Source organism: Fusarium falciforme, chromosome 2 (assembly GCF_026873545.1).
Source record: "Fusarium falciforme chromosome 2, complete sequence".
Classification (NCBI taxonomy): Eukaryota; Fungi; Ascomycota; class Sordariomycetes; order Hypocreales; family Nectriaceae; genus Fusarium; species Fusarium falciforme.
Window position 1 is genome coordinate 1,898,054 of NC_070545.1, and position 26,265 is coordinate 1,924,318.

The 26,265-nt window shown below is 54.2% G+C and overlaps 5 protein-coding genes across 5 annotated transcripts; 3 read left to right on the plus strand and 2 right to left on the minus strand.

The window, feature by feature from the left end:
• Positions 1-213: 213 nt before the first annotated feature.
• On the plus strand, positions 214-5,574 carry NCS54_00255000 (NDT80 domain-containing protein; the record flags this gene model as incomplete). Its single annotated transcript, XM_053148147.1, has 4 exons — positions 214-234; positions 1,173-1,237; positions 3,504-3,698; positions 4,077-5,574. The coding sequence occupies 4 exons, from the start codon at positions 214-216 to the stop codon at positions 5,572-5,574; spliced, it is 1,779 nt and encodes a 592-aa protein (XP_053004122.1).
• A 3,389-nt stretch (positions 5,575-8,963) lies between these two features.
• Positions 8,964-10,646, minus strand: NCS54_00255100 (Pterin-binding domain-containing protein; the record flags this gene model as incomplete). Its single annotated transcript, XM_053148148.1, has 3 exons — positions 8,964-9,927; positions 9,984-10,192; positions 10,251-10,646. The coding sequence occupies 3 exons, from the start codon at positions 10,644-10,646 to the stop codon at positions 8,964-8,966; spliced, it is 1,569 nt and encodes a 522-aa protein (XP_053004123.1).
• Positions 10,647-11,594: 948 nt separating this feature from the next.
• Positions 11,595-12,854, plus strand: NCS54_00255200 (NMO domain-containing protein; the record flags this gene model as incomplete). The annotated part of the gene is made up of 3 exons (XM_053148149.1): positions 11,595-11,607; positions 11,688-11,949; positions 12,044-12,854. The coding sequence occupies 3 exons, from the start codon at positions 11,595-11,597 to the stop codon at positions 12,852-12,854; spliced, it is 1,086 nt and encodes a 361-aa protein (XP_053004124.1).
• Positions 12,855-13,293: 439 nt separating this feature from the next.
• Positions 13,294-14,966, minus strand: NCS54_00255300 (Arf-GAP domain-containing protein; the record flags this gene model as incomplete). Its single annotated transcript, XM_053148150.1, has 5 exons — positions 13,294-13,631; positions 13,684-14,396; positions 14,456-14,639; positions 14,695-14,830; positions 14,895-14,966. 5 exons carry the CDS (start codon positions 14,964-14,966, stop codon positions 13,294-13,296), a joined length of 1,443 nt encoding a protein of 480 aa, XP_053004125.1.
• A 448-nt stretch (positions 14,967-15,414) lies between these two features.
• NCS54_00255400 (Mitochondrial import inner membrane translocase subunit Tim21) lies at positions 15,415-16,256 on the plus strand (the record flags this gene model as incomplete). Its single annotated transcript, XM_053148151.1, has 4 exons — positions 15,415-15,681; positions 15,734-15,918; positions 15,965-16,031; positions 16,068-16,256. The coding sequence occupies 4 exons, from the start codon at positions 15,415-15,417 to the stop codon at positions 16,254-16,256; spliced, it is 708 nt and encodes a 235-aa protein (XP_053004126.1).
• Between the last annotated feature and the right edge of the window lie 10,009 nt (positions 16,257-26,265).

Consider the following 26,265-nt stretch of genomic DNA (forward strand, 5'->3'; position numbering starts at 1 on the left):
AACTATCGATTCTCCAGGTACGAGCGCTATCCCAAACTTACCACGATCCGGACGGAGAATGACGGTTAGCTAAGAAGGAATCTTGCCGATAAGTGCCTTGTCCGGATCCTCGCCTTGACCACAGGTGGTTCGAATCTGGCCGACTACTATTGCGAATTGCGAGGTGGAGTACATTCTCGATTGCGACAGCGAAGCGTCGCTTGAGAGCCGCGCATGAATTCTCAAATTCCCAAGGTACGATGAGATCTTTCTCTTTCACGGAGCGTTGAGGTTCCAAATTTGGGGGGGACGATGCTTGGCTGTGTATCTCCATCTGGAGTGGGAACGGCATCTAGTAGGTTCGGATACACCAGGGCCAGCGCTCTCAAGACTCTCACTCAATACTGGTACGTATGATACTTTTCTCTTGTCTTTTCAGAAACAGTCAGCTTCCTCCTCCTGCCATACCACGGCGCGGTGGGCTTGATTGCCGCTTTCCCTCAGCTGCAGCTCGGAAAGACAGACCTGCAGTTAATGGTATTCGGCTACGCCTTGTTCCTTGCAGTGGCTTTGAATGCTCGCTACGGCTGTCAGTCAATCAAGGTCAACGATAGACAGCTGCGTCGTCCGAGCAGTGCCAAGTCTTGCTGGGGGTAGACCAATCCACGCAAGGATTGTGCCCTCTGCAAGAAATCTGTGGCGTCCTGTTTTCGGCTGCAGTTCTGTGTGCTGTAGTGCTGTGCACCTTTGTACTTCGTGTTTCGTGCGCCAACAACGGCAAGCCTAAGATTTTGGCCCCAGTTGGACTTGTGTCTGGGGGTCTGGAGTGCTCTGTTGCACCAGCCAGGCATGCTTGTATGGCGCATGGCGAGAGGGATCCGGTGCTCCAAGCTGTCATGACAAACTACAATTGGATGACAAACAATCTGCATGACTCTGGGGCAACCTGGGGCGTGGTTGCGCTGTTATCGACGTTGATGATGAGATTGACATTCGGCTAACTGAACAAGACAGCAGACATCCCGGGCTGAAAAGCAAGACACGTTGCCATGTAGCCGCTCAGACGACAAACACACATCCATGGCTGTTTCAACAACAGAGAGGGTTCCCTCGCCCTCTGGGGGAGGAAATAAAGACTCGCCAACTTGTCATCGCCGTTGGGACCAGGGGCTAATGCGCCGTCACTTAAATAGGAATTCGAATCTTCGCCGCCCACGATGGGCTACATGGATATGGCGACGCACGCGGGAGAAATGAGGTGAGTTTTGATGACATGCGCTTCTTCCTTTGCATCTTGTTTCATCCTTTTACCCTCCTTGCCAGCGGCATGTTCTGTTTGTCTCGAGCTCTTTACTGCATTCTGTTGGTTGAGTATCTCTACCCTTGTTTCCCCAGCCTACCTTTCTTCTTGGTGGCCTTGGTCGGTACTCCGCAAAACATGGATGCTGGTGCGGTGGGCTTAGTAGGCGCATTTCACATTTTAATTTCCCTTGGACATGATTGATGGCTCAAGAACAAGTGGCTCACCAACGTTCGCGAGTTGCGAACGGGGAACTGGGATCTAGGATCTGGTGTGAGCTCCGCCAGGGACCACTTGGATGTGATAACCCACGTCGGTGGCGGCAATGGTTGACTCGAGTGCGTGCTGCCGTCTGTCCCTTGGCTTGGGCGTTCAGCTCCGTTGTGTTGTACTTGACGTTATCCATCATCATCACCCATGACAAGAGCCCTTGCTGCAGGTTGGGCTTGCCCTGTCTCGTCATTTCACTTTTATTGTCCCGTCACATTCTACCTACAGGCATCAGCTATCACTTGGCGAATTGAGCCGATGGATGTCATTCATTGCAGGCCTCAGCACGTCGGCGGTGGCGTTGTCGGGCTTCTCAAACAATGAATGGATGGATGGACGGATGGACGGATGGACAGACGGCATAAACACGGACGGGCTAGTTGCCTCGCTCAGTAACTCATCAATTTTGTTGTTGTTGCAGTTTTCCCTGCCGGATCTAGCACTACAGAACCCCCCTGTCAGTTTTCGTTTCTTTTTCCTACAAGGTGGCCGGCCTTGGTCTCTGCCGCTTATACTGGATTCGATTCGAGGACGGACCCTCTCTGTTGCTTGTATTCTCCCTCCCCGCCCAACGCGTTAGTTAGAGGCAACGAGCGAGCGAGAGGGGAAATCTCTGCCGAGACCTAAGTTGGTCATGATCAATGATTGTGATTGCTTCAATTGCCCACTTCCCTCCCATCAAATCAACTCAACTTGTCTTGGACTCGTCAGGATACGAGTTGTAAACCAGGCCAGGCCAGAACAGATCACAGACACAGACAGAGACAGGCCAGGCCCTGGAACCAACAGTCCTTGTCGGGTCAGCTTGCTCAGCTGCGACAAGTCGGATTAGTTCCCCAGCATTGTCTTCCCGTCCTTGTCATTCGAGCATTCCAATCCCCATTCTTAACTCGGCTTCCCCAACCCCAGCCCATCCGTCCATCCATCCAGTCGCTCGAGCAAGCCAGCCAGCCTCCCCCTCTCTCCTGCTTGTGCTTTTTTCTCTCTTATCCCCCTCCCCGCTGTCGCCCGCAGAGCAAATCCCTGCTGCCCGTCCCTCCACCACTCTCGCTCCCTTGTTGAAATTTCCCAGCCAGGTCGGCCGGTGTATCCAGCCAGCCAGCCAGCCCGATTGCTCACTCACTCTCGCTCGCACCCACGCACGCACACACACACACTCACACTCACACACACTCACACTCACACACACTCACACTCACGCCGCGAACGTCGTCGTCCCTTCCCTCCATACCCCCCTCGTCGGTGGCTTGAGGTTGAGCAATGGGCACGCTGTTCTAACGCCCGGGGTGCCGCTGTCACTGCCGTTGCCGCCTCGCCTGAGGATCTAGTCTATCCTTTGGTGTCTACCTCTGACTACGTACCTGTCTCCGACCTACCTACGACCTACCTACCTACCTTGCCTATCAAACCTCCTCCACTGTGTCTATCCTATCCGTCCACTGACGGGACACATGGTGGAGGGCTCTGCAACCTTCTCTGATTCCCTTGCCTTGCCTTGCCTTGCCATGGCTCTCTGCCTCACCCCGGAGCCACTCCCGCGCTTACTTTGTCTCTCTTCTTCTCCCTCCTCTTCCCCCCTCCTCTGCAAGCCTGCTGCCGTTGCCTCGTTGCCCGCTGCTGCCCGCTGCCCAGTGCCGTGAGCTGCTGCATTTCCCGCAGCCTCTCGAAACCGTGCTGGCTGCCTGTGGCACGCCAACGGTGGACGGTGATACCTGAGGTGCGCTGCAAGCTGTGATACGGGGAACACTGTATTTCCAGGGCATGGCAATACAGCGTCTCTGTGGCCGCGTCCTCTGCCGTTGCCGTCGCTGCTGCTGCTATTGCCATCCATTTGCTGCTTCTGTTGCCGTTGCCGTTGCTGTTGCTACCTATTGCCCGCGTCCTGCTCGCTACCGCTACCGCGACCGCTGTCTGCCGCTCCCTGACTAAGGCCGATCCGCTGATGAGGCGTCAGATACCCCCAAGAAGCCAGCACCTCCTCTTTGACGATAGAGCCCACCCAGTCCTCGTCGCTCTTGAACCTGTTCCATCCGCCAGTCCTTAACTCGGCTGCGCAGTACCCCCAGGACGGAGGTGCCTTTTTCCAGTCTCAACCTGCCGGTCCTCAGCTGTATCCGGGGATCGACGTCCGCTCACGCCTTGGCTCCAAGTACGTCGTGTTGTCTCTTTTCTTTTAAAGCTCTCCCTCTCACTCACTTTCACTTGTCCTTCTCACTCTCACTCCTTACTCCTCAACCTCACCCTCTAGAGTCAGGGTCAGAGTCGCACACCCTCTACCCTACCTTGCCCACTTGTCATTCCGAGAGAGAATCAGTCAATCAATCATTCATCCCACTCCTGTTAACCCTTCAGTCTTCGGGAGCCGCCTCGAACCGACCGATCAGCTTGTCCTGTTTGGCCGGCCTCCCAGGCGCCTCCTCCCTCCCGTTCCCCCCATCCTCGTCCGAGACATGTGCCGGGCTGGATATGTCAAGCACCAGAGAGAAGCTCTCTTGAGCAGCAACAGGTAGAAACTGACTGCCGTCAGCAGTAGCACTTCCTCGACGGGAATGGCACATCCCTATCCACCTTCACATCGCACCGCAGCTCTTCCTCACCCAGGACCTCAGATCAGTACTCGAGACCAGTACACGCCTGCGACGCCCTCCTTCAGAAGGCCGTCTGAGCACGCTACCCGCTCACCATCCTTTGCAACTCAGCATAGAGGCCGTCATCCCCTGTCTCCGACGACGAGCCCCAACACCGTCTTTTCCACTGCTGCCCCAAGCATGGGCTCTAGTGGCTACACAAGCCGACCGGCCCCGAACAACATTCCTCCCTTGCAAGCAGTCCACATGATGGGCAGCCTTCAGTACGCCGACGGCGCGGGAACGCCTGTCAAGGCCGAAATCCAGGGTGTAATCGACAAAGGCTTCTTCCTCTCGGAAAACGAATGGACCTGCTACCGCAGAAACTACTTTTCTTGCATCTGCTCCTTCTCACTGAACCCCCATCTTCCCGGTGTGTCTATCCAGTACACCGCGACCGGCTCCAACCAGCCAGTCCAAGTCTATGGCTTTGCCATGTGCATCTCGGCCGTTGTATCCGACAATGAGCAGCACAGCATTGAACTCGTGCAGCACACGCCTAAGCGGGACAAGGGTCCCATCATGAAGCCCGAAAGGGTTCGCCTGGGCGTCAAACCACCCCAGGCGAGCCATCACCACCACATGGGCATGTACCCAGACGTGGCCAGCCGCCCAGTCTACTCGGACAGCTTCAGCAGCCAGCCCGGCGGCCAGCAGCTCCCCACTGAACACACTTTTGAGCGTATCCAGTTCAAGCAGGCCACGCAGAACAATGGCAAGCGCAGAGCTGCTCAGCAATACTACCAGCTGGTCGTGGAGCTGTGGGCTGATGTTGGCAGCCAAGGCAGCAACGGTGACCATTTCGTCAAGGTGGCCACACGCAAATCCGCAAAGATGATTGTTCGGGGCCGATCACCCGGACATTATCAAAATGACAGACGCGGAAGCCAGAGCAGCGGACCAGGTGGCTCGGCTGGTAACCTTGGGCCATTTGGACCTATGGGCGGAATGCCGGATTTCAACGCCAACCCCATGATGAACGGACCGGGATACGGCGGCGGCGGCGGTGGGTTCGATAACCGAGGAAACATGTATGGCGTGCGTCATCATGACATTCCACCTGAGTCGATGATCTCGTCCGAGGAGGCCAAGGCCATCAACACGGTCAGAGAATATCAGTATTACCCAGGGCCCATCTACGAGACTCAGAGCGAACGGGTCGAAATGTTCAACCCTCGAACGGAGCGTGACGGCGTGGTGCCTCACATGGCCACGGGGCTAGACGTGGGCGCCAAGATCAAGGCCGACTACGATAGTACTACACTCCCAAGCATCTTTCAACCTCCGGCACATCTCGGGGATCGTACACCCGCGCCATTCGAGGGCAAGTCGACATCGAGCGGCTACTATCCGACTTCCATGATTCCCTCGTCTGGAATCAACATGACTATGACATGAGCCACACATGGATGGCTCAAGATACGCTCTAGGGAACGAAACGAGACGAGACGAACCCGCACACGAGCGAAGAAAAGAAGATGGAGGAATCAAGTCAAGGTTCAAAATTGCATACTTTCGTTGGACACACAAATTCTTTACAAGAAGAAAGGAGAAAAAAAGACGCCAAAAAAAAGAGCAAAAGACAAAACAAAACAAAACAAATAAAAGAATCATGGGCATGGGCATGGGCATGGGCATGGGCACGGTTACAGGCACGGGTACGACTACGGGCATGGATATGGGCATGACAATGGCATGGGTTTTTGGGTTCAGGAACCAGATCGATCGATCTAAGGTTAAAGTTCTTTCGTTTGAAAAGACAGGGGCGCTTTGGGACAGCAGCAAGCGAACTGCCTGTGACGGTACGCACGCATGGGGGGACAGACGGCCAGGCCAGGGGCAAGAATCAAAATGACGACGATGTGTACGACACTTGGTCAGGAGTTGGTTGTGTGGCATGACTTGGATGCCTACTACACTACACGGATCGGGGCTGAGAATGGAAGAGAGGCAGATGTCTTGACAAGAAGGTCAAAGGCAGAGAGGGGGGGGATGGGAGGATACCCAGTGTGTGCATTTCTTCACTTCTTCTGACACATGGATTTACTACAAGTTTCATTTTCTCAACTGAATGTAATTTTGGTCATTTTTTCATCTTGGCACCCCACAGCCCTAGTTACCTAGGGTCTTCTCTTCTTGCTCCTCTTCTTACACCTCCTTTCTTTTGACACTCTGCTTGGTTACTTTGATATTTCGATTGGCTCCTGTGGCTCGGTGAGGGAGGGGTATGAGGAAAGGGCGCACTCTGTTGGTGAGGAGGATGAGACATGAGAGGGAGACATGGGCGTTGGCAAGCTGAGAGAGAAGTAACTGGGCGTCGAGCTCAAGGATAGATACATACATACATACATGGCCAAGTAGGTTGGTAGGCAGGCAGGCAGGCAGGCATACAGACAGGCATATTGGGGGGCTCGGTGGTATGCGGGAACCCATTGGGACAGTGTTGATTGGAGGTTTTCTCGGATGTCTGGTCATTTCTCTATTCTCACTATCGATGCATGTCTTCTCGTCACTTGGCCGGTCCCATGACTTGATTTCCACCAAAGACGGCACGGCGGCTCCGTGTGTTTTCGGTGAGGAGGGATCTTGCATGGTCTAGGGAGCGAAGCAAGGGAGGGAGTGAGTGAATGATGCTGGCTTGCTTGTTCAGCTCGTCTCGTATCGTTTCGATTCGATTCGATTCGGTTGCGTCGTATGGATGCGAGGATGGTGTTGATGTAGCCGAAAGAGGCTTGTCGAGGTTGGAGGGGCGTGAATGTGATTCACGGGTATCTCGTCTTGTCTTGTCTCGAACATGGCATAAGATGACGGCATCTCAAGGTCTCAGCGGTCAAGATTGCCAAGTGCATACGTTGGGGAGGCGAGAGCGGCAGTTATTATAGTGGTTATCGGTTGTCAGGCATGGAAAAAAAAACGGCGGCCACGCCAACATGATGCTGTAACACCCCCAGCTCAGCCTTGGGAGAAACCAGCAAGCGAACCTGTGGCCCCGACGCTGTGCCGTTCCACCCTCACTGTTACAGTATGTATGTACTCGGTACATGGTGTTTATCAGCAGGTTTTACCAAAGAAGGTTGGATGCCCCGTGCTTGAAGCGGTTGTTGGATTAAGGTTGGCACGCTAGAGGGGGATTTTCCCGGCGGGAAGGGCGCGGACCGCCCCATGAGATAAATTCATTGGAAGGGACGTGAAAAGAATTTCAATCAATCAAAAACTCGACGGGGAATTAATTGCCATCTGACAGTCCAACGACGGCAAATGGGTTTTGGTGGTGTCGATTACTCGACCTATTTTAGCCCGACGTTGGTTGAAGTCTAAAAAACTTGACTAGGTGCGACAAAGCAGGGATAAAATCGGCACGCACGCACTGTATGTAAAAGAAAGGCGCTTATCTCTTTTCTTAGTGGCTATAGATTACAAGGGTTGGAACCAGCACAGTACAAATCTGGTAGGGGGGAAAGGATCGGCGGGGCGGGTTCGTGAGAGGGTCTAGGGTTGGGGGGAGGGGCACTTTGAGCAGAGAGAAAGAGGATCGACGCTATCGCAGAGTCTGGAGCGGGAGAGTGGATCAGATCGGGAATAAGCCAAGACGGGTATTGACGAGGTATAGAAGAGGAGGTTGGTGATAGTAAACAGCTAACGTCGAGTAACACGGTGAGATGAGACTGCAAGGTCAAAAAGATGGATGCTGCAGTTTCTTGGGCAATACCCGAGTCGAGGCTGCGGCGTGAAATTCAAAAAATACCAGCTCAGCTCAGCATGGCTATCTACCTATCTAGGTATGTACACTAAAAGCCAACTGCAAGTGCTGCTCGCAGACACACAGACATACATACATACATACAGACGTCAGGCCATATCTACATTGGGCGGCCGACCGGAGACAAGACATCGACGAGATGCATCAGGGTCTATCACGTCTGTGCCGTGTTAGTCTCACAAGAGATCCATCAAAAGACCCTGTATGCATCAAGCCTGCCTTGCTGACTGGGTATGCCCTCATCACAAACAATGGCGAGATTCACGGAGGAGGGGGGAAGAAAGCCCCTCCCCTCCATCTTCCCTGTTACCCGGTCTCCTTTCTTTCTCATCCCCCTCCACCGAGGCGAGTAATTATGCAAGCCTCCTTTCCTGCGTGCGCTGTGTTGCCATCCATTGCTGCCACCACTTTCACATCTCCCGACGTGTTGCGGCATAAGCGTCACATCTCGACGAAGCCAGCAGCCCGGTCGGTGGAGGCGGAGAGGAAGCCCGCTGACGTGGGTGGATGGTAGCATGCACGTCGGCATTGACCTCTTGAGATCAGGCTCTGTGTTCGATCAAGCGAATTGGAGGAGGGAACAGAGCCATCACATGAGAAGTAGTGTATTCAGGCAGATGTCACTCGGTGAATAAAAAAAAATCAGGCTGAGAAAACAACTCCCCCCCCCTAAAGTAATCGGAGCAAAAACAAAAGACGCCAAGCGACTGCCCACCCAAAACATAACCAGGATTGAGCCTCATGCAGGCCTCTACACCGGTCGCACCCTGCCAGAGAGGCTCCACCGATGAGGCCTTCCTCGGACGCCGGTTTAGAAAACCTCCCCAAAGGGAAAAGGGAGGGAGGGGCGTAGTATTGTATATGTGGGGAGGAGAGAGGTGATAGGCTGGCATGATTTTCTGATATGTGACAGGTTTGACGGGGGGAAGAGAGGAAAGCTTGGCGGGGAGAGGTCTGGAATGCAAGTCACCAAGTCGTACTCTATATCACGGCATTTTTTGATTTATTCCAACTTGAGATGTACACATCAGAACCTCCAGATGGCATCCGACATCTTGGCCACCGCCCCCATCTCGGCCGTGTCGTGCACCCTCACCACGTCGGCCCCGCCCTGCACCGCCGCGGCCACCGTCGCCGCCGTGCCCCACGTCCGTTGAGCCGGCTCCGTCACCCCCGTGATCCTCCCGACAAAGGCCTTGCGGCTCGAGCCCACCAGCCACGGCAGGCCCTCGAGACCAGGCCAGTACCGCAGCTCCTCGAGACGACGGAGCACCTCGAGGTTCTGCGACCCAGTCTTGGCGAAGCCGATGCCCGGGTCGAGGACTATCCGCCACCGCCGGATCCCCGCCGCCTCGGCCGCCGCCACCCGCGAAAGGAGCTCCGACGCCACCGTCGGGATCAGCCCGTCCGGGTACGACGTGAGCTCCGTCATGGTCTGCGGCGTCCCGCGCATGTGCATCAGGCAGATGGTCTTGTCGAGCCGGGCCACCGTCGGGAGCATATCGGCGTCGAGCACACCGGCTGATACATCGTTGATCATGTCTGCACCGCTGGCTATCGCCTGCTCGGCTACTGACGCCCGATACGTGTCGACGCTGATGACTATATCGCGGGCCTCTGGGATGGAGCGGATGAGCTGCACTGCTGGCACCACGCGGGATACCTCCTCGTCAGCTGAAACCTCGGGTCGGCCAGGCGCAGTGGACTGGCCGCCCACGTCGATAATAGACGTCCCGTCCCTGACCATGTTGATTACCGTCTGAGCGATGCCATCCTGAGCATGCACCCCGCCGTCAGAGAATGAGTCCGGTGTCAGGTTGAGGATCCCCATGATGTGCGTCTTCCTCTTGCGCGCGAGTGGCGTCAGGGGACTCGAGGACGGTGAGAGGGGTGTCATGGACGACAGGGGCTCGCCGAGGGGCAGCTCATTCAAATGGTCCTGGATGAGCTTCCACGGCTTGGAGGGGTCCAATGACTTTGCCGGAATGAGCCTGCGGCGGTTGTCAGATTTCCTTGTCACACGGTTGACGAGAAAAATTCAACTTACTCGGCCAGGGGTCTGAGGACAAACTCCCTCTCCAAGATGCCGATGTGAGGAACCTTGAGCCGCTCATGGTCGACCCTCTCGTCACCGTATAGGAGAATGTCTAGGTCAATGTTGCGTGGGCCCTTGTCAATGACCTTCTTCCGGCCCATTTCATTCTCAATGGCTTGTAGTTGATCTAGCAGAGCCAGGGGCTCCAACTCGGTCTCGACCTGCATGATTGGTCAGCCCTGAGAGCCATACATCTTCTTTCTTCTTTGATATACACACCTCACAAGCTCCATTGACAAAGCGGTCTTGGTCCGTCACATACATGGGCTCCGTCTCCCAAAGACTACTGGTCCTCTTGACCTTGATGCCTCGACGGTCCATCATGTTGCACGCACGCTCAATCTCTGCAACGCGGTCTCCCATATTGCTCCCCAAAGCGATATACGCCGTCGTCTTGCGCGGCCCGCTGTTGCTGCTGCTACCACACGAGCACGCGCAGCCGCAGGCCGAGCGTTTCAGTCCAGGCATTGTCGCGCAGAGGCGAGGTCGCACCGCAATGGCCGAGGGCATCCGGCATGGCGAGGCTGAGGCAAAGGCCCGCCTGGACGGGTATGCAGCATTGCGTGTAGTGACGAGGCTGCGTATCAGCGAGCGGGAAGGAAAAGGTTTTCTCATGGCGATTTTTGTCTGCCGCCGCTACCTACCTACATGCTGGTTCGCGGGACTAGGTTATGGTGTTTGAGCGGGTGGTGAGTGAGCCTCCATGGATGGAGAGGTTGCAAAAATTTGGCGCTAAATTGACGAGCTGGTGGGGCCTTGAAGTTGAACGGTAGAAAGTGGGCGCCATGGAGAAGCGTATAGGCTGACCATGAGTCGTCTCTTTAGAGATTTTTGGACCCTTGCATTTGGGCCCTGGATGAGTTGAGTTGAATTGATACTGTTCAATCTGACTCAGAGTCAGAGTCGTTGTCTCTTGGTGGCTTTTGGGGCTGACGTTGAACTTGCAGTGGTTGTCATTGTCCATGTCACGGGGTCTTGAATAGCGTCCGAGGCCAAGACCGTCTTAGTCAAGACTAGCACCGAGAGCACATGTCAGAGACACAGAAGACGGTCGTCCAACAATGGATGGATCCCAGTCTCAGCTGATAATTGTAACAGGGAAGGAAAAAAAAAAAAAAACTCATTTTGTCCGTTTCATCTGATAATCCCATTTCTCCTCAGTGATGAACCGACATAACCGTTCAAACCGAGCCAAAAAAGGCAGCCACGCAACTCTTGTCCCTCGGCATCTTCCCCAGATTCAATTTCAATTGCGCGCTAAGCCAAAACCGGCCTAACCCCCCGCATCATCCTCCCATCTCCGGCTCCAAGCCTCGGCATGTGGTCCATCCGTCGTCCATCTCATCGCGAAAAGCCAGCTTCTGGCCTCTTTCTTGCATCCCCCCCTCAGCTGATCAAACAACTTTAGGGGCTTGTTTATAATCTCTTGAGCCCCTGCTGACCACGCTTGCTAACTTCTCTATACTCTTTCTTTCTACTCTCCTCCTCCACTTCCTCCTCATCCACCAAGCGAGCAGCTCTTGTCCTCCATCTCCAAAACATTCAGTCGCCAATCTAGACATCATGGCCTCCCCACGTACGTCATTACCCCGGAATCGCATTCGCTCCCCCGTGATGGCGCAAGCAAATCGCTAACCAAAACTCTCGTTCATGCAGAGAAGCTCCGAACCCCCATCACCGATCTGTTCAAGATCAAGCACCCCGTTCTGCTCGCCGGCATGAACGTGGCTGCCGGCCCCAAGCTCGCCGCCGCAGTCTCCAACGCCGGCGGCCTCGGTGTCATCGGAGGCGTCGGCTACACCCCAGAGATGCTGCGCGAGCAGATCGCCGAGCTCAAGAGCTTCCTCGTCGACAAGAACGCTCCCTTCGGTGTTGACCTGCTTCTCCCCCAGGTCGGCGGAAGCGCTCGCAAGACCAAGTACGTTTTCTTTCATCCTCCACATTCCGGCCCTCCACTCCCCAATCACATGCAAATTTGAACATCTTGGCTGACTCGTGACACTCCGAAACAGCTACGACTACACCAAGGGCAAGCTCAATGAGCTGGTCGACATCATCATCCAGGAGGGCGCCAAGCTCTTCGTCTCGGCCGTCGGCGTGCCCCCCAAGGCCGTCGTCGACAAGCTCCACGCCAACGGCATCGTCTACATGAACATGATCGGCCATGTCAAGCACGTTCAGAAGTGTATCGACCTTGGCGTCGACATCATCTGCGCCCAGGGCGGTGAGGGTGGCGGCCACACTGGCGACATCCCCACTACCGTCCTTATCCCCGCCGTCGTCGACATCTGCAAGAAGCACAAGTCGCCCCTGACTGGCCAGCCCGTTCAGGTCATTGCCGCTGGTGGCATTCACAACGGCCAGCTGCTCGCTGCCTCTCTCATGATGGGCGCTGGCGCCGTCTGGGTCGGCACCCGTTTCATCCTGACTGATGAGGCTGGCGCCCCCAAGGCTCACAAGGAGGCTGTCCGCACCTCAGGCCACGACGACAACATCCGCACCATCATCTTCACCGGCCGTCCCATGCGTGTGCGCAACAATGAGTACATCAACGACTGGGAGACCAACCGCGTGGCTGAGATGAAGGAGCTCGCCGCCAAGGGTGTCATCCCCTACGAGGCCGACCTCGACAAGCTGTCCGAGAACGCCAACGACAACGATGACGAGGAGGAGGACATCTTTGACAAGTACCGCCCTTACCTCATGGGCAAGTGTGCTGCCGTGGTTAACGAGCAAAAGTCGGCCAAGGCCGTCGTGGACGAGTTTGTGGATGATGCCGTCGCTTGGTTGCAGAAGGGCAACAAGATGATTGCCAAGCTGTAACAACCTTTTTCCTTTGACGCTCCTGTTTTCTGGATACCTTATTGTAGACTATAGCATCACCATGTAGTACGCACCATTGCGGCATGAATTCATTGCTTTACTTGATATGACACTTGAAAGGATTTAAAACAGTGTAGACTCTTTTTTTATCGTAAACTAAGGTAGGTAGCAAACATCAAATCTCTATTTCATACTAGGTAACCAAAGCAGCCAACTTGGGACATCGCATGTACGCCAGCTCCAAAAAGCACCCCGTCCCAGACAGATTCATGCCATGCCATGCCAAGCGCACGTAGGTATATGCGCCATGATTTGCTCGATGCCACATTCTCGAACCGGCCCATGCCTCTTTCTCTCTGCCTTCTTCTTCTCCTTCGACGTCCCCTCGAGACACGAGAACCTCATGCTTCACATTCGAACTTGTCAATTGCACATCTGTTTAGTTGCCAAGGTAAGATCGGATGGCACCTTGAAGCCGGGAGGACACCTCGCCCGCCATTTGTGTCAGGTTCTCAAGATCATCACCGGCCGTGATGCCAAACTTGCGCACAAAGTCCTTGGCCGCCGACTCGAGATCGCCGTACTCCTCCTCAGGCTCATCCTCAGGTCGTCCAAAGTAAGCGTTGGACGAGATGGCACTCGCGCCCTCGAAGCCTTGGAGTCGGGTCTTGGCCTCAGCCTGGGCGTTGGGGTCAAAGGCACCCTTGCCGAAGAATTCGTCTGATGAGATGCCCTTCTGGGCACCGAACTTGTCGCGGGCATATCGCTCTGAGTCATCTGTCTTAGATTAGCATATACTTGTTCAGATGAATGCATAGGTAAAGCTTACCAACAGCCGCAGCCTTGACAGGTCCAACGGAACCGAATCCACCAGCATTCTTCTTGGGGGCGGCGGCAGCCTTGGGACCACCAATTTGGCCGAAGCCAAGTCGTCCAATGCCCATGCCCAATCGCTCAACCTCGGCATCCGACTTCTGGCGTGTATGCGATGAATAACTGCTCTTGTTGGGGCTGACGGGGGTGGGAGAAATGATGGCAGCAGCCGATCCAGTGGCAGCCTTGGTCGCAGGGTCCTCTTCCGCGTCGGGGTCGTAGCCAAGCTTCGCGATCCTGTCGGCCTCCTCCTTGGCCTTCCTCTCGGCCTCGTCAAAGTCGATGGCGTCGCTAGTAACCTTCTTTGCGCCCAGCTTGGTAGTCTTCTTGGCACCGAGGACATTGGCCTTGCGGGGACCACCAATGCCACCAGTCTTGCGGAGGGCAGCCGATGTCGTGATTCTGCTTGCGGGCTTGGACTCGCTCGAGGCGTTTCGGGCAAGAGGCGAAGAAGCGCGGGCAATGTCCTTGCCGTTACCGTTGCCGGCGTTGAGGAAAGGAGAGGGCGTTCGGCCCATCACAGGCGGGGTCGCAGTGCGAGAAACGGGGGGTGTAGGCTTCTTGATGGCAGGCTTGTCCCAGGAAGAGAAGAAGTCGTCGTCAGGCTCGCCGGCGGGGGTAGCAGAGCCGTCATCGACAGCATCGGTGATGACAACCTCGTCAGGGAAACTAGACACATGTCAGGTATGCATATCAGGGGGCGCCTCAGGGGAGGAATCAAGGCATACTCTTGGGCGTCCCGCGCAGCGCGTCGCTTAAGCTCGTCCTTGTACTTGGTGGCGGCGTTAGATTGGTACTTGGTCTTGGGGTCCTTGCTGTTCAGGGCAGCGGTGCCGCCATTTTGCTGGAAGAACTTGGTGGCAGACTCATTGCCACCAACCTTCATCAAGCGCAGCTGGTCCCATTGCCACTCTGTACTCGGCCGTCAGTCTTGTAGGCGATGAGGGAGGTGTCGCAGGCTACATACGGTCGAGGTTGGTGGATCGCACGAATGAGATATGCACACCCAGGTTTCGGTGGTTGGCGGAGCAGTCCAGGCAGAGGTAGATGCCGAAGGGGACTGATGTCCAGGTAGGGTTCTTCTGGCCGCAGTCGAAGCAGATCTAGGTAGGGTAAGAGTCAGCGCTGCTGCCACGGCTGCGCAAAGAGTGTCTGGCATCTACATACCTTGTTCGTAGGCTTGGTCTTCAACTTCTCAAAGATCTTCAGCGACTGCTGCTTCGTCGCAAGAGCGCTCATGTTGACTTTTGGGCCTCGATCAGGCAGGACACAATGTTCTGGAAGGGTTGACGAGTACTTCGGGAGCTCAAGAGGCCACTTTAAGGTGCGACGGCTATAGGCGACGTGTCAAAGAAGAGACAGAGTCCGTCGGGCTAGGGAGGTCTTAATGTCAAGTTGGGCGCCGGAATCGTTCAAGGAATAATAAGGAGTCGGTCATCAAGGGCAGGTGTCTCTAAGGTAAAGTGGCATATCAGCAACGCTAGTCCCGATTCGGTCGCATCTCTTCCCCACGTCGTTCTGCCGGGCGGTGAAGCAACTACAGCATGGAACCCATTCCATCGTGGAGCTCCAATTGAGAGAGGCTCGAGATGCAGTCAACTCCTACGTCAGCCTTTTGTTGGTTCAATCGTTGGATTTATTGTCAGGACAATCGTCCTGATACCATGGCTGCTGTGAGACCGCCAGGATGAAGCCGACCACCTCCTTAATCCCGATCCGATCGACCGTCTTCGTGGGGTGCCCCTCCAAACTACAACCTCTCCTACTTTCGCGATGCTATGCGACACATAAAGGCGTGGGCGCAACACCCCAGGGCCCTAAGCGGAGGGCAGTAACGCCATTCAACGATACCGGATATGTTCCATGGAGCCAGCTCTCAGTGGCAGAGAAGGCCGGTCGAGCCACACAACAGACCGTCAACTTTGGCATGATTCTGATCGGCCTCGTGCTCACTGTAAGTCACCTTTCCCACCAAGACATGCGACAAGTTGTTAAACATCTAGCAGGGTGGCGTGACATACTTCATGTGGACCGAAGTCTTTTCCCCCGATAGCAAAATCTCAAACTTCAATCGCGCCGTCGACAGAATCAAGGATGACCCTCGATGTTTAGAGCTGCTCGGCGACGCCAAGAAGATCTCGGCGCATGGAGACGAAACATTCAACAAGTGGAGGCGGGCACGTCCTGTTGCGTATGTATATCACACATTGGCACCAGGCAAGCGCTGACAAATTTAGGTCCACGGAGTCTGTTGATGCCCAGGGAAACCAGCACTTGCTGATGCATTTCTATGCAAGTTCACAAGTATACATAGAGTCGGACATATGCTAACTGCAACAGGTCGAGGGGCCATTAAACAACGGTGTTGCGCGACTACACATGATCAGACATCGCGGACAGGGTGACTACGAGTACAAGTACTTCTTTGTGGATGTAAAGGGTCACGAGAGGGTCTACCTCGAGCACGAAGAGACAGCAGCTTCGAAAATAGGAAAAAAGCTCAGCTTCTTTGGTGTCAAGTGGGGTTGAACCACGGCGCCAAGTGTATCAATACCGTTTCCCACCAAGGACAACATTCGGCCTTGGTCTGGAAAGCCTCTGCTATGGCGTCGACGATGTGATGAGCAGGCATGGTTTCCATGTAACATATCCTGGTTGCTTGGCCCTCAGTCAGCTTCCACTTGTATCTATTAACTTAGCTGATGATGTTGGATATTTCTCATGCCCGAATGCGGAGTTCTCGAAGGGCCATCTGTATTTAGGTAGCTGTCCCCTTTGATTGGGTTCGTCGATGTCAAGTGAGTCTTCGATTGGACAACAGGAGAACAGCATTTGTTGCTAATCCATGGTCGCTTCTTATCACTCTCTTCCAAACCTCTCTCTGGTCAATCACTCTGTCATTCCCAGCTAAACCCTTCTCCTTACCTTAGCCTACCAATACTCAAGCGAAGCCACCTTGAGCCAACTCTACAGCTCTTCCTGTTAAGCGGACACTCTCTAGTAAACATACATCACTGTCTGATGTGTTCGCGCTGAACATAAATCCATTTCCTCTCTCCAAAGCTGATCGACTACGTCCTCAATGTGTCACCATTGTATGGCTTTGCTAAGCCATAACGCCCTAACGATGGATGCTAGCAAGTTTTTACTTGATAGGAGCAGTCTGTGAAGCTATTTATACTCATTAGTGCTGGTATATCCGTGAGAGGGCATCGATGCATTTTGAAGCCCCCGCCTTACAAAGGCCACCACACCCGGGCATGGTTTGGAAGTGATGAGTTTCTGTGGGATTACAACTTTATGCATGATTCATATTTTGGGCCTCTCATAGAAGCTAGAATTACTGAGGTTTCTTGTCTCTGAGAAGTAGGCATCGTCAAAAGGCATGGACTGCTCAGCCTTTGACATTTAGCCAAACCTGTATTTATATCATTCACTCTCCAAGTGAGAGAACGCGATGTCCAGATCACCGGGCTGTTTTCACAACTGAGAGGACTTGGTTTTAACGACTGAACATAACCCGGTCGTTCTTGAGATATCGGCCAAGCTTGCTCATCCTTTCAGCTTATACCCCAGGCCTCTTTCTTGACACAACGTAGTTTTTGCCAACTTAATGGATGAGTTATCCTAAACTATGCACCAAGGCAGCCTGGGAACAGCTATGCAGTTCTAAATACAGTGGTATCGCCACGACATGCCCTTCAATGCAGTGGCTGGCATCCAACCAGCTTTTCAGATATGCCCCATGTACACGACTTGTCTCAACGAACCTCTCTAATGCTTGAATGAGAAGGGGTGTTTATTTCATGTGTCGTTGACTAAGCAAAAACACCAAGACAGTTCCGCTTGACACTCACAAGTTGAGTACATAAGGCACAAAACATGTTGAGGCTGTTATTCACACGAGGTAGCTCTGTCGATATACATCGGCTTTGGTCCGAGCTGAATATGTCTACTACATAAGCAACTGGGAACGTGATACCTTTGGGCTTGGTTTCAAACTACTGGAGGCAGCATTAGCTGGGCTCAAAGAATTTGAGCTGAGTGTAGAAGGCGAGTAGTTCTGCCAGGCTGCGGATCAGTACTGATCCTACCTTGCGAGGCCATATTCCGCTTGTGCGATTGATGACATCGCGGTGTAGTCAGTTGCTATAGAAGAGGCTCACGACTGGGTTATAGCCAGTTGAAAATAACCCTCGAATCGCCCAAGACCAGCTTTGCCCCATAAAGTGCGTCGACTCATTCGTTCGATCTTCTGTATCCAGCCTCAGGGGCACACTTAACGGAAGAGTTTCAACCCTACCCAAAACGATTGCCCCCAGAGTTCTCGATAGTTCACTTAGGTGACTTAACGTCTGTGAAAGGAAGCACTGGCAACAGGATGTAAGCTTATGAGAACGAAGAGACTATTGCCAATGGCTTCTGGCGATTTTAATGGTTTGAGGTCCCATACCATGACTATCTAAAGCAGTTTCGACCGCTTGAGGGAGCTGATATATAAGGGTGGTTAGAAGTACAACTGCCCGCTTTCCCAAGATCTAGTATCTGTAACTACTTCCAGTTATTGCACCAACTATAGACTATTATAAGACTCAAATGCAATCCTATCTCTGCGAAAAAGAACGTAGTAGGTCCTAGGCCTTGTTGAACAACCAGCCTCGCCACATTAGAACCATAGCTGTATGAACCAGATCAAGCAGACATGTCACAACACCTCAAGTCTCGGCTGCAACCGAGTCTCATGGGTTCTGACACTTTCTTTAGTGTCATGGTATGACAGTCGCTGGTAACCCCAAAGCTGTATGGATTCTTATATCCCCAAGGTGATGCCAGGATCGTAGATAGTAGGACGAATGATACTTCGTTGATGAGCTCTAGTTGAATCTCTTCAACCCCAGGCCTGAACGAGTTACAACGACTTGTAACTCGGCAATACTCAACCTTCTCAATAGGGATGTGGTATGACCACCCGTTCGATATTGTTCTGCCAAGGAACTGGTTCTCACAGTCAAGGCAGGCTAGTAGTTCACCAACATCTAGGATCATCCCAGCCTCGGTAGACACGTTCATCGTAGAATTCCACAATGTGACATGAACCATCATGCCGAATCGACCACTCTATACCGAGGCCGGCAATAACCTCGGGTCGTTTGTCCACGCCTCATCTCACAATACACTCTAGCCTTGAAGCTGTTCACATCGACATGGGTTCTCAGATTCACCCCCCATAAACTCCCATGGAACTACAAAGCCGAATCACATATTCATGGCAGCTCACAAACACCTCGGTCATCGCGGTGCACGGCATCACCTCGGCATCCCGCTACGTAGCGGCGAGGTTGTGGGATATACGGGCCGCGTTTCCACCGGCAGCCATCCTTCCCCAAGAACGGGCCACGGCATGTGATTATGCGGGGGACAAGCCAACAACCTCGTGTTTCTTGAGCCGCATGGGAGCCTCTCGACGTCAGAGAACTTCGAGGCTGGAGGTTGATTTGACTTGCTTTGTTGAGGAGTTGGGTAGGTAGTCTTCTATTGACTAACACCCAAGTTGAAAACTACACTTACACTACCGTCTCAAGCACCTATTCATTTACATAATCAGGTACGGAGTAGTCGTACTATCCCCAAGTGTCGACAGTCGGCGAAACCTTGCGTGGAACTGAACTAGAGTTCCTCCACGAAGCTATCATGGCCATCCTCCACACTTGTCATACGCCTACGCCTACAGCACTGTACTGCGGCTTAGCGATCGGCGTTTTCTGGGGCACGGGCGTGCGGAGTGAAATCTGGGGAAATGAACAGAGTTTGACAAAAGGCTTGCCACTAGAGTCATGATCCGAAGTCGGATCCGCGATCTCAGTCTCTGTCTTCGGGGATTCGGTCTCCATTCACTGACCTCGGGATGCCGCCATTCAAGACAATCTCGGTCTACGCCCGGCGTCTTGCGTCAGGAGGTCGTCCGCCGAAGCAACACTGCGCCGGCAATTGCGAGCCTCGGACGAGCGGCTCTGCGGTTCCCGCGACTCACCCCCAGCATTTCATTCATCCAATTCCCCACGGGCCCCGTAAAACTGACGTTATCTCTTGGCTTTTGGATCGGGGGCTCTTCGTTCACCCGTAAAGGGGTTGATTAGTGCGCGAGAACACGTCTCTTCCCGAAGTCTTCTCGGATCTTCCGTCTTCCTCCGAGGAGAGACAGACCCTGGATGCTCAAGATCCCTGCTGAGAACGTGCTTGCTCCTCACTGGCGAGCTCACCTTGGATTAGCCTTGGACCCTGCAAAAAGAGGACAGCGTGGTGGCTTTGACTTGACGCAAGCCCTCCTTGGCTGTTTCGAGCGCCTGGATTCTGACCGAGAATGATACGAGCCCATCAGCTAAACTTGCAAGGCTAATTCGCCATGTGCAAGCTCCAGAGGTGAAGTCTTTCCGCATGTCCGAACAGCTTAGTCGTTCCCCGGCTTGTTGGGAGCTAAAATATTAGCAAATATCACCAGCACACCCGGGGAGGTGAACCTGGAATTGAGGCTGAAAGAATCATCCACCATGTTCATGCCGGGCGTACCTGATTAGATCGGGATGTGGTCCGTGGTGCCCGAACGTTCCGATCTTGGATGCGTCCACAGCTGAGAAGGTGCCTGTTGTTGACGAAGCTAATGGTGTGCAAGTCAAGGTATCTTGGTTGATGCCGATGCCGTCAACGACTCTGCAGCAGCCCACTCAGAGCCTTTCCGTCATGGACTATTATGATCCGACTCATCACTTATTCAATAAAGTAAAAACCAGAGCTTGCGCAAGCATTATCACATGCTAAGAGAGCCCAATCGGGGCTGCTACACCCTCAACGTGCATCTCCAACCTCTGAAAGACCTCGAGTTTGTTAGTCAACATCGACTCAGTACACGTACCTGTTAGCCATGGTTCCTCACATGTGATTGTGACAAATAGCCAAAGCACGTTCCAACAATAGGCAACATGTAGCTCCGTGATACGGCAGAACGCTGCCGGCGGAACCGACTCGCGGTGGGAATCTCAGCCCTGCGGAAGCTTTCCATCGATAGATGGCGGCTCAACAAGGTCCCATCAATCCTCACTTTTGGATGCCTCAGAGCCCTAAACACGCGTTACAATCTCACCACAGACGTTCATATTTGGCCCCTTGCTTCCGCGATCCCCACAACGCTCCGGCGAAATAAGGCCTGTCAGGGCGATGGATCCCCAACCAAGGTCTCAAGCTTCATGATAAGCTCCATATTCCGCGGCCGCAAGATCCATTATGGCTCCAGAGTTCTCGGTTCCGCGATTGAGCACATGCAGATAGCTTCCTCAGCATCCGCAACGCACATGCTGCGAGTTCAGAGTCTTATCACGTTCCTTCAGACGGCCGGGCGCAACTGGAAGCCAACCCTTCGCTGGTGGTTGCGCAATGGCCAGTCAAGGACGTGCGGTGTGAGGCTCTTCGTTACACGGCAAGGTTGTGTGATTGACTGACAATAAGCCCGTGAAGCGAGACGGGGCAATCACGGAGCTTCTTTGTCGTTATGCGTGGGCTGCGGCCGCCTTGGGCATCAACAAAGAGGGCAGGCCTGGGTGGCAGATGCAAAGAGCTGCATCATTTGGGCCTGGTCCAAGTATCAGACGAGGTCGTAGGCAGAGCGTGAAATTGTGCAATGCCTGCTTCATAGTCAGATGCGCGAACCACCCGTGGGAGATTGTCCCGTCACGTTGGATTCCGTCTCACGCCCGTAGGACCAAAGCCCGTCGTCTCCCACGCCAAGCAAAGGCCACGTTCGGTGTTGGTTTCGTCTGCCGGGACGGGACGTACATGACAGGATCGCAGCCATGCCATGCTCTGGCAGGGAACAGGCAATCTGGGCTGTCCAACACGTCGGGCACGCTGCACTTGTCAGCAGCCAACGACGTGCGCTAGCCGGAAGCCGGTTTCTGCCTCTTATCAAATGAAGATACAAGAGGGTTGCGCTTGATGCAAGCAACTGCCTTGGGCACCTGGGAAATGTTGTGCATTGCCTGACACTTGTCTGCGCAAACTTGCTCGCGGCAATCTGTGCAGACTCAGACAGACCGGTCAGGCATCGGGGTGCAACCCGTCCGGCATACAAGCCGCAGTGAGTCTACTGTATAGTATGTACGGATGGATACCTTTCTGCCTCGTTGTCAGCATGAGCAGTCCCGGCGCAAGATGAGACGATGCTGGATGGGGGTTGCTCAACGGCATAAACCTCTCAGAGGCCGAGACAGCAGCAGGTGTTTGTTGGTGAACCGAACCCGGTGCTTGGAGCCTGTGGGCATGAAACCAGAACAGAGGACCCCCGTGCGATTACCCACACCCCTTGGGGCCCTAGATGGAGCTGTCTGGCAAGGGCATCGTTGTTTGCAACGACATCTTCCCCATGCTGACCCCTGCTGTTCTGACATCTCGCGGGGCGCGGCGTGGGGGACACATCCATCGTCTGGAGCTGGAGGTGCTGCGGCGGGTACTCCGTAGAGGTACACAGCGCTCATCAGATTCTTTCTCGTCGATGCTGCTGGAGGATCCTGTCGTCATTCCTGGGTCCGCTTTGTGACATCTCTCTGCCCTCGCCCTCGCCCTCAAAGCCCCCTTGCCGGCCGAGACCTGATCCAGTTCAGTTCTCGGTTTCGCCAGAGGGGCCTCTGAAGGCCTCATTTCCCAGCCGCTGGAACTCCCTGGCCCGCCCCGTCGTGTGGATGAACGGCCGCTCGCTCACGCTCTGTTCATGCTCATGCCGTGTGTATCCGCAGCCCCATCCCGTGGGCATCGCAAGCAGGCCACGAGGAGCATCAAATGTCGCTTGACAATGGAGCTAGCGCCAACTGGAAAACACGCTGGACTGCCCGTTCTTCGCTATCAGGGTGCCCTGATCAGCGCTCCGTCCCGGGCTAGATTGCCCGATTTCAGGTACCGCAACTTACAGGTTATTTTTTCTTTTGTGGAAACAGTCTTGCCTGGTCTTGCCTGGCCTGGGCATGGGAGATGTGTCATTAGCTGTCTGCGGGCGTTTGCCGATCGTCTGGGGTTTTTGCGCGGATAGCTCCACAAAGGCAGAGTGGCTTTTCTGTACGCCGATTGCCCTTTGAATGATCGGCTAAATGATGGCGAGGTGAGGATACGAGTTAGGCTCGGTGTCAATCGATCGAGGACATGAATGTGAGGATGAGAAAGATAAGGGATCGACCAAGTGAGACCCTTCTTCTCGTCGCGATTCGACTAAAAGTCTAGGTAGCGCTTAAGTGGGCGCATAGATTGCATCAAGAGCTTGCCTGCCTTCCTAGGCAAGTCTTACTTAGGCAGGTGATAGGTCGAAGGAACAAAGGAAAGAAGGGCGTTTACTTTCCCCAGAAATTTGGAATTGAAAGAATGGATGGATGAAAGGGTCGCCTCACACGCCCCTTGAAGAACAAAAGCTCCCTTTTCTCGTCTGCCGCTTGCTCATCTCGTCTCAACCGCGCGACGCAAGGCGGGATGATGCAGGAGAAGCGATGGCCGATCCCGACTGCATTCAACCGACAACACAACTCCACCCCCGCAAGAAAAGGAAAGAAACTGAAGTGAATTGGTCTCGGGTCAGCCAGCCATTTGACGGCATCTTCTAGACAACAAGTAAGGAGCTCATGTGTATTTGTGTCGTGAGACACGCTGATCCCGAGACTTGACCCGTGTTCAAGACCAAGATTGGCATGCTACCAAGCATTTGACTAGTCAACTCTGATGGCATTCAAAGTCCGGGAGACAACCCCACGCCAGACTCCGGCCCGTATGAGATCTGCCGTTCCCATGACTTGACTCGGTTCTCGTCGAGCGGGCCGGTGGTCTCTTGTTGGCGGTGGTCGACTTCCAATGCTAGATCAGGATACCGGGATTCAGGATCAGGTTGTTCAACTGCCCACCCAGCATTGCTTGCGCCCATCCCCAGGTGAGGTGACACAGTCACACACTCCCCCAGACCGCGGCCGCCGCTATCCGCAGCTGGACGTGGGACAAATTCAAGCCTGCCTGCCTGCATGGTGATGAGGGTATTCATTCATTAATTCAATCTGAGCCCTGGTCTGGGGGAGATGCAAACTGGCGCACAATGAGCTCCAAAATGCTCGGCCCCTGAGTCAAACATTAGAGACTCCGTTCCTCCGGGGCCCCGGAAACCCAAAAGATAAGACATCGTCATCGTCATTAACGGGGGCCGCGACGACGATGACTCGAGAAACGGGCGTGATAACACAAATTGGTTTCCCCTTCTTGTCAGGGGAAAAGATCGACAAAGACTTGACGTCGTCGACATGCCGTTGTCATCGTCCATCCACCAGCCAAATGCGCCCATTCCAACCCCAGCTTTTTTTTTTTCCCTTTGGCTCTTTCTGCCCCGCGAATACCACCCTCCAAAAAGCAAGCAAGCAGTAGAAGTAGCCAGCGGCGGCTACACACCCGCATTTCACGCGCACACACCACCCCCGGATTTCTGACACTCGCCTAGATATGGACCAAACATGGGCTTCCCTTTTTTTCTCCTTCCTTTGGGTTCCCAAGATTTCTTCACACCACTTCCCTAATGTCTATCCTCTCCCGATTTCCGGCTCAGCCCTCATTCGCCAGCCCCGGTTCTGGCGGTGTACTGTACATGTACAGTAGGTGGTATGTAGGACGCACGTGTGGTGCTTTGTGCTGCATCTTGGTCCGCCTTCTAATTAAACCGGACTGCTTATCGTAGGCCAGGGGCCAGCACTCGACCACTCAGCCCACGAAGGGCGGCCGGATTGAGCAAGAGATACGCCCATTGTGCGACTCTCCGCGCGTAACGCCTCCCCTTCACCTTCACCGACCATCCCGGCCCGAGACCGAGACCGTGGAGCGGCCCTACGAGCCGGCCGACCTGCCTCTTACACAGGGCGGACTTCCCTTGATCCATCCCCCAACAATTCACAGGCGGGATTGCCGTGCGTAGACCTGACATTGGACGCCTCATTCAACTGGCACATGGGGTAAAAAAGAGGCACAACGCACAAACATGACGACTGTACGCCCCCCAATGCTCGTCCACCCAATGGCGCTGCTTCCCCTTGCCTTTGCCAAATCCTAAATAGCTGCACCCCTGAACTTGTACGCGGTTCTAAAGAAGGAAGAGTAAGAGGCTTGGGTCTTGGTCTTGGGGGGGACGCGCAACCAGCCCTCTCTCCGTCCTACGTGGTTCATCGTCTTTGGATGCACCAAGAGCTTCCTTCTGATTGTACTGTAAGACAGACGGCCGCTTTGGCCCTGTTATCAAACAAAGCCGCCACCAGGAGGGAGGGAAAACAGGCAAACACTTATCAGGGGGGCTGCGCCTGGGCTCAGCTTTCATCCACCACCACCGCCCAAAGCCTCACAAGCTGACGTGATGCAGAGCTTCTGAGGCGTGCCACTCAGAAGGTTTCTGCCCCCCCAAATGTTGCAGTTGCTTTTACGAGCTTTTTTGTCTGTATGGGGATTCCACGTCAGTTCTTTGCTTTTTTGTGTTACCACCACCCCTGACAACACACAGAGAGTCTGGGGGAACTGAAACGAGGCGAAGCCTTGTCAGGGACTTGTCATAGCACACAGAAAGTTAGGTCCAATGTTGGACTGGTTCTGGTTGCTTTCCATTGCCCGATAAACTCGAGGCCAAGGCGCTGCACCCTGAAACTCAGAGCCCACTCTCTGCTGGAGCGCCCTGAAAGCATATGCGTTCACAAACTGGGGAAGCGTGCGGCCGCTGCGCCTCGAAAACCGGAGGGGTTCTTTTTTTTTTTTTTTCTCTTGCTGGCAAATATTTTTTTCATCAGACCAGAAAAGAATCCGGTTCAACTTCTCGCTTCCCTCCTCTGCCCGGTTACGGTCCGCTCATGCGCCGACCTCGCACCGCGTGCTGCACGCAACCCATCCCATCCCATACACGCCTTAGCCGCAGAGCCGATGAGAAAGCATTGTTATTTTCCCCTCCTCTCTTGTGTATGAGTGTGTGTGTGGTAGTGGATGGTGTTTAGGCTCAGGCCCTTGTGGTGTTGTGCTCTTATCACCTGCGGTTTTCTCGTCTCCATGTGATAACTGCGACCATCTGACTTTCAACCCATCTTCACCCACTTGAGCTGACGGCGCAGGGGTTGGACGAGAGATCCAAGAGGGGCATGGGTTTGGGGGGTGGGATTTCCCAGGCCTTGGCTTTCTAGTGGTGGGGGAAGGCGGCAGATTGATTTGTGCCGTCCCGTCAGCCCTTTGGAAGCATGTGTGTGTGTGTGTGTGCCCGTGTGTGGGTGGGGGAGAGAAGAGAGACATGGCCAGAGAGAGGACATCGATTCGAGGGACACGCAACACAAGCAAAGAGTCTCATCTTGACCAAGGAGTGTTCCCCGGGTCAAAGGGGGAAAACATCTGCGTAACAATCGACAAGCCCCTAGCAACCACGGATGCTGTCAAACTCCCCGACTAATGACGGCATCCTGAGATCTACCTATCCTCCCCCCAAGCCCCCAAGGGGCGCGCGCACTAA